The sequence below is a fragment of the Notothenia rossii genome, assembly GCF_949606895.1.
Source record: "Notothenia rossii genome assembly, chromosome: 3".
NCBI lineage: Eukaryota > Metazoa > Chordata > Actinopteri > Perciformes > Nototheniidae > Notothenia > Notothenia rossii.
In genome coordinates, this window is record NC_136901.1 from 5,624,678 (window position 1) to 5,632,184 (window position 7,507).

A 7,507-nucleotide genomic window follows, 5' to 3' on the forward strand; every position below is an offset into this window, starting at 1 on the left:
TGCTATAAATTAAAAGGATTAAAAAAAATATTAGGCTTAAAGTCCACTTGTGACCCTTTTACAACGCCTTGTTTCTAGGCAACAGTACTGCATTAGCATACAGCCATGATACGTTTGTTGTTGTACTCACCTGTCTGTCTGAAGGTGGTTTTTTGGGTCTTTTATGCACCGAAAAGTCCTCTGAAGTCCTCTGAAGTCCTCTGAAGTCCTCTGAAGTCGTCTCCAGCTTCAACTTTTCTGCTCCTTTATCCCCAAGTGGAATATAACGAGCCCTCTCCGCCTCTCGTGTCCTGTTCGATTCCTAAAAGTCAAAAAGTGTTGAGCTAAATTAGCCTTGACAGTCAAAACTGTGACAGGAATTGTTATTATTTTAACATTATATATTGTATTAGTGATCATACATAAGCAGAAAGGTCTCACACACCTCAGTGAATGCAGAAGTTCCTCAGAATAGTGTAAACGCCGGAATTTCAAGCACGAGCGGATTTTGTATTTTGTATTTAAGCTGGGACCAACCTGTTTCACGGTTCACCTGGCAACAAAGGTGCGTTTGATGTGTCACCGGGTGAGGCAGAAGATCAAATTGAGCTAAACTGTTACCTTTAAAAACTACTATGCACTTTTTTAAACAATTTTGCATTTTATAACGAACTGTCGATGATTAGAATAACTTTCTTTGTTAGTTCTTTGAGTAAATGAGATGGAAAACTTATAGCAGCTCTTCTCCACTTAAAGACAGACACTGCTGAGTCCCATTTATAAATTGAACCTTTAATGCCTCACATCCACGAGCCCTGATCTGTGTGCTCGTGCTCCACCTGCTGGTTGAAATGGCTTAGTTAACTTGAACATATGACAAAAAAGTGTGTTGTGAATAGAACAACATAAATAAACATTTAAATACTTGGTTGGCATTTGACTGCATGTTAAATAATTGTTAGGCAATAATATATTATAAATGGTTCTGACTAAGCTTAGGCTGAATGTTTTTTCTCCCCAAAATACTGGACATGATCAATGGGAAAAGAAAAGAGTAGTTTCACCAATGTCCAGAAGGGGGCAGCAAAACCTCCATTCATAACATATTCTACCGGAAATACAGGAGACAAAGAAGAAGACGACGGCTGTTCACAACACCAGGGAGACGACATCGGGTAACTTTACACCATATACTCGCATATTATAGAAGTAGATGTTCTTACTAATACTATTACTGTATTTAAACATTTGTCTGTCTGTCTTCTTCTCAGTTGATTCGTTGTCATGGAGCGATGCTTTAGGTAGGAACAGGAAAACACAGCTTGTTTACCTCCGGTGCCTTTAAGCTGCTGTGATGCATTAGTGAACACAGTCAAATAAAAGGAGTTCAATACAGATGGCCTAAAATGGAACTATATAGGTATATAATGTCGTTTTAGCTTGCTCATAATGCTTTGTGATGATGTGTATTGCCTAGTTAACATGGAGAGATGCCAGGGTTCACTTAAGAATTGAGCAATTTAAAAGCTATCTTTAATATATTTATAAATCAACTGCTTTTCTTAATTGTTGTTAGCCAGTTTTGTACGTCGTGTGCTTGATAATCATTGAAACACATAGCATTTATTAACATATTAGGCTCATCATGACTATTTGAAGGTGCATTACTCTGCAATTTGGTCTGCTATAGAGTTTTATGTTACCTTATATTGACTGCAGTGTCTTGTGATTATATCCCGAATTGAAGGGCGGTTTGATTTAGCAAAGTAATGAGCCAAAGCTGCTGAACAACATCCTTATAGAAATGTGTTTCCTCTGCCTTGTTCCATGTGTTAACCACCACCTCTCATCTCTTCCTTCCTGAAGTGTCAGCAGGGATGGTTCAGCTCCTCCATCATCACCTCCCCCTCCTCCACCTCCTCCTCCTCACAGCCTCCCTTCTCCTCGCCAACCCCCTCCCATCCCTCCCTCCTCTCCCCTGTCAGCTGTGACTGCTCCCCCCCGACGAGAAAGGCTGAGTATTGCAGGAGCCATGGTGGACGTCAGTAAGTGGCCCCTGTTTTCTCTGCTGAGCTCCGAGGAGCTGGCCTCAGTGCGGCAGGCCTGTGTGTTTGGGACCTCTGCTAATGAAGCCATTTACATCACACATGCTAATGAGGTGAGACCCCAGCACTTCCGGCCTCCTAAGATACATATAAAGCTTTTAAAATAAACACCTTGCTTAATGTCAGTTACACCTTGTTAGATAGATCGAAATGTATAGACATATACAGAAAGATATTGACATTGGATGATGTATAAATTACACTTGTGCAAAGTTAGACATCTCTCTGTTTTCATACTATTCTTGTAATAATAATAATAAATTGAATTGATATAGCGCCTTTCATAACCTCAAGGTCGCTTTACAAAGAAACATTCAAGGACAAGACATAAAACATAGAAAACATAAACATAAAACAGGGGGCAGAAATGGAAGTGTAAGTGGGGGGGGGAGTGAGTTATTGTTGGAAGGCGATGTTGAACAGATGAGTTTTAAGGGTTGATTTGAAGATGTTGAGAGAAGGGGCGTTGCGGATTTCAGCAGGGAGGGAGTTCCAGAGGGTGGGGGCAGCGACACTGAAGGCACGGTCCCCGAAGGTGCGGAGGCGTGAATGGGGAATGGAGAGCAGGCCGGAGTCTGAGGATCGAAGGGTGCGGGACGGGATGTATGGGTGGAGGAGATCTGTGAGGGAGTGAGGGGAGAGGGCATGGAGGGATTTGTAGGTGAGGAGGAGGAGTTTGTAGGTGAGGAGGAGGAGTTTGTAGGTGAGGAGGAGGAGTTTGTAGGTGAGGAGGAGGAGTTTGTAGGTGATGCGGGACTTGACCGGGAGCCAGTGGAGGTTGAATAGAGTGGGGGTGATGTGCTGCCAGGGCTTGGTGCTAGTGAGAACCCCTGTACCTGTGTATTTGTATTCTCAGTGTCTCTGTGTCTTCTCTCCACCAGGTGTTTGTGTTTGGGTTGAACAGCAGCAGCTGCCTGGGCACAGGAGACAGTCTGAGCACCATAGTGCCGAAGAAGCTGGACTTCCTGCGGGGGAAGAAGGTGGTCAGCCTGAGCTATGGAAGTGGGCCTCACGTCCTGCTGGCTACGGAGGGTGATGAATACTAAACTAATCAATCCATTTAAGTCTTTGTAATTACCTGTGCTCCTCTTACCTTCAGCCCTGCAGTGTGTAAATGCTCCTGTGGGCTCGTATAACAACATCTTCTTATGATGTTAAGAGTCTTGAGTAAGAGGCAATCTCATCATGTGGCCTTGGAGTATGGATTATGTACTGCTGTAACAATATGTGGAACTCATAAAGGTGTTCTGATTCTGATCGTCTCTCTCTGTGTCTCTGTGTTGCAGACGGACAGCTGTTTGCATGGGGACACAACGGCTACAGTCAGCTGGGGAACGGGAACACCAACCAGGCTCTGTCTCCGCTGCTGGTCACCGCCAACCCTCAGAACAAGAAAGTGAGGGAGGTGGCGTGCGGCTCGCATCACTCCATGGCGCTCACTCAGGACGGAGAGGTAGCTTCTTACGTGACATATTGAAATATTAAGGTCATGTGTATTGAATTTGTTCACTTCTAAAGAGACTTGTAGGAGTTTGAATGTAATTAAATGTGGAAAATACAAGAATTTTCAATTTTGTGAAACCATAAATAGTTGTGGTTTTCCTGATTAGTTTTACACGTGTCACTTGACGTAGCGTCTTCCTGCTCTGCCAGTACTCCACTAAGCAGCTTATTTTGAACCTCAAGGCATTAAAGCGGCTTAGGCTGTGTGACAAGGTGTTCAATGTTTCAAACTGTGCACTAATATGTTCAACAGGGTTGTGTCTATGTGAAACAGATGACCCGTTATCAGTGTGTTTACTGTGTTGCTTCCCTGCCCTACAGGTGTTTGCATGGGGTTATAATAACTGCGGTCAGATTGGCTCGGGGTCCACAGCCAACCAGCCTTACCCCAGGAAAGTCACCGGCTGCCTGCAGGGGAAGATTGCTCTCGGCATCTCATGTGGACAGACCTCCTCCATGGCTCTGATCGACAACGGAGAGGTGAAAATGGCATAAATGTTTCTCTGAAGAATCCCCTGATCAATCTGAACTTCATGCAGTAAAGTTAGCTCTGTGTATCTAGGTGTACGGCTGGGGGTATAACGGTAACGGACAGCTGGGTATTGGAAACAATGGAAACCAGCTGACGCCTTGCCGCCTCTCTGCACTCCAGGGGCTGTGCATGCAACAGGTGAGAACCTGCAGTAATGCTGACTGCTGATGACTCCCATTGGACTCGTTTCATGACTCAAATGTTCCGTGGTTTCCAGATCGTGTCGGGGTACAGCCACTGCCTGGCGCTGACTGACGAAGGGCTGCTGTACGCCTGGGGAGCAAACACCTACGGGCAGCTGGGGACGGGAAACAAGAGCAACCACCTCAGCCCGGTGCAGATCCTGGCCGACAAGGAGAGGTAAGAGGAAGGGCGAATTTCTTTGTGTTCCTGTTGCCTGCCTCGACATCCGCTCCTCTTCTTAAGGAACTGTCAGTGGGCAAAGGGAGTATTTCCCCTTCTTGAACAATGTCCAAATCCTGCCGTCTCCCAACAGAGTTTTATCTTCCTGAAGTGTTTCCTGTTCCATTTCTTTACACATCTCTCTTTTGACAGGATTGTCGAGGTCGCAGCGTGCCATTCAACACACACCTCAGCAGCCAAGACCCAAAGTGGGCTGGTATGTATGCACTGTGTATTGTGTCTACATAACATCTCTTTTGTATACGTTTCTGATAACCATGTTTCTCCTCCAGGTGTATATGTGGGGTCATTGTCGGGGTCAATCCATCCTCATGCCACACCTCACACACTTCACCAGCACCGACGACGTCTTCGCCTGCTTCGCCACGCCCTCCGTCATGTGGAGGCTCATGTCTATGGGTGAGAGAGAGAGAGAGAAAGAGAGAGGGTGCCCTCTAACTTCATTGAAAGCATAAAGCTTCATTATCTGCTTTATTCCAGATCACGACGACTTCCTGACGGTCTCCGAGTCTCTGAGGAAAGAGTTCGACAGCCCAGAAACGTCCGACCTTAAATTCAGCGTCGACGGAAAGTGTATTCACGTTCACAAAGCTGTGCTGAAGATCAGGTGTGTCCACGTGTAAGGTTTTAGAAGTAGCAACATAGATATATATTAAAAGCTATCATTGCTTTGTCCATAAACGATACAGGCATTTGAGCTTGATTTTCCAATAACATGTACAGTGTAGATAATGGGCTTTTTACGGAGCAGGTGTGAGCACTTCCGCTCCATGTTCCGCTCCCAGTGGACGGAGGACCAGCAGGACGTGATCGAGATCGGCCAGTTCTCCTACCCCGTCTACAGATCCTTCCTGCAGTTCCTCTACACCGACACTGTTGACCTTCCACCTGAGGACGCCATCGGTTAGCACGCAGACACAGTGGTCAAATAATTGTACGGTTTCTGATTTGTTGTATGTAAATCCCGGCTTGTGTGTTGTCTGCAGGCCTGTTGGACCTGGCCACGTCTTACTGTGAAAACCGTCTGAAGCGCCTGTGTCAGCAGATCATCAAGAGAGGGATCACCGTGGACAACGCCTTCACTCTGCTGTCCGCCGCCATCCGATACGACGCAGAGGTACGACATATTACATATTCTACTTATGCACGTGGCTGCAGCGGCAATGCATTCTCCAGAAGGTTACATTTAGTATTTCCTACATAAGATTTTGCCTCTTCTACTCTTGTTTCATGTTGTTATTCCTCTTCTAGGACCTGGAGGTGTTTTGTTTCCGGTTTTGTGTAAACCACCTGACTCAGGTGACTCAGACTGGAGCTTTCTGGCAGGTGGACGGAGCGATGCTCAAAGAGTTCATCAGCAAAGCCAGCCGCTGCGGAGCCTTCAAGAACTGAGTGGAGCTCGTAGGATTTATCAAACTGTACCCTGACCAAGATGATGTGCTCTGGATGTGAGCAGCTCCAAAAGCATCAGGTCTGATCACACTCCTGAGGGCACACAGGCAGCATCGCTCACCAGAAGGATGGGGATTTAAGCTTCATTATCGACGAACCTGAAGTCAGCCCTTTGGATCATTCCTGTGGAGGCACTCGGCAAAGTCACGACTCCTTTTCCTCTCACACATTCTTTACATGCTGTATGTATACTTGAATATATGTTTGCTCGGCCAGTGCTTCCTGTACTTATGTTGACATGATAGACCAAAAACCTGGAAGAAATAGCAGGCAGTTGTCTTTGATAGCTTTGATGACTGACTTGCTCTGGCCAGGAGAACCACCGTACTGAAACACTTTGAGTTTCCATATCTATCATTTCCAAAATACAGTGTTAGGTCAAAGTACTTTTTGGGTGAGTCCCATTTAGGCGTCAACACACAACAAGGTCCAGGTCCTACTGTGGGTTGTACTGGGTCACTTATTCTGCACAGTGTAAAACTGTTGTGGGATGTATAATAATGTACTTTTTATACTCTTTTCTTTTGTATTAAGATGCTATTTTTCGCCCTATGGCACCTTTAAGAAACGGTTGCTTCTTCTTCTACATATTTAGTAAAACATTAATGGTTCAAATAGTTTGACACACTGTGTAAGGGGAAAACTAAGTTAAAGAAAGTTGCATTAGAAGCGTTTAGGGCACTGTTACATTACTAGCAGATTATTTCTTTCTTTCCCAATGTAAAATGTGTTGCATAGTATTCCTCTTCACACTGGGACTGTCAACAAACTGATCAAAGGTGTTCTCATCTGTTTGTGTTTGCTAATCTTATCGGGACATATACAAAGAAAAAAACGACAATGCAAACTCAGTTAGACCAAATGATTCCTCTGTAAGGACACTTTCTCTGCACGTACAATGACAATGCACAAAACACTGCAAGCTAAGGCAATCGGAGTACTTTGAAATTCTCTGTAGGGATAAATGAGATGTTTGTTTATATTCTGTTTGCTTTGGCTTATGATGACAAAAAACTGCCTGGTCCTCACTGTCTGTTCCATCACTGGGTGTAAGAGGATAAAACAGCAGATCAGTTTCTGTTACTTCTGTAGGTTTCATTTTCTTTATGCACTCAGATGCTTCAAAGAATCACTTTGATTCCTTGCAGTTAATTACATTGAGGTTAGTAAATGCTTTAGTGGAGCAATGAGCTGGTTTACAGTTTTGTTTCTTATGAAACTGGAAGAAAAGATTGTGTTGCTTTCTGTGTTAAGATATAAAATATATTTTGTATTGTGCTTTGTTTAGCATTTCTTTAAATAGGACAATAATTACAATCAGCATTACATTATTTGGTTCTATGATTGTTTTTTCTGCTGTTACATAACTGACATGTTTCTTTATATTTAGTTATTGAATTACATGTCACAGTGAAGAAATAAATAACTTGTTTCCATATAATACTTATTTGTCTCCTAAGTACTTACGTCATATTTCTTATCATTTTTAGTTAATTAAATGTTTGTCTCATGG

General features: G+C 43.9%; 2 protein-coding genes across 2 annotated transcripts in view; one reads left to right on the forward strand and one right to left on the reverse strand.

Moving 5' to 3' along the window:
* Positions 1 to 222, reverse strand: part of LOC307032212 (fibroblast growth factor 14-like) — a 46,452-nt gene extending 46,230 nt beyond the window's left edge. Inside the window, exon 1 of the mRNA XM_079670052.1 lies at positions 131 to 222. The gene's annotated coding sequence lies outside the window, so the exon portion shown is untranslated. The remainder of the gene's footprint in view (positions 1 to 130) is intronic.
* An 840-nt stretch (positions 223 to 1,062) lies between these two features.
* Positions 1,063 to 7,435, forward strand: rcbtb1 (regulator of chromosome condensation (RCC1) and BTB (POZ) domain containing protein 1). The gene is made up of 14 exons (XM_079672112.1): positions 1,063 to 1,154; positions 1,251 to 1,280; positions 1,846 to 2,137; positions 2,966 to 3,116; positions 3,371 to 3,537; positions 3,909 to 4,067; positions 4,150 to 4,257; positions 4,337 to 4,479; positions 4,675 to 4,738; positions 4,815 to 4,941; positions 5,023 to 5,149; positions 5,294 to 5,445; positions 5,529 to 5,659; positions 5,794 to 7,435. The coding sequence occupies exons 2-14, from the start codon at positions 1,264 to 1,266 to the stop codon at positions 5,932 to 5,934; spliced, it is 1,779 nt and encodes a 592-aa protein (XP_079528238.1). The 5' UTR covers positions 1,063 to 1,154; positions 1,251 to 1,263; the 3' UTR covers positions 5,935 to 7,435.
* The last annotated feature ends 72 nt before the right edge of the window (positions 7,436 to 7,507 follow it).

What these genes read in the sequence shown, in the direction of transcription:
- rcbtb1 (XM_079672112.1), top strand. An exon ending in ATCCTGGCCGACAAGGAGAG is followed by an intron (nt 4,480 to 4,674) that starts GTAAGAGGAAGG and finishes CTCTTTTGACAG; the next exon opens with GATTGTCGAGGTCGCAGCGT. An exon ending in CCATCCGATACGACGCAGAG is followed by an intron (nt 5,660 to 5,793) that starts GTACGACATATT and finishes TTCCTCTTCTAG; the next exon opens with GACCTGGAGGTGTTTTGTTT.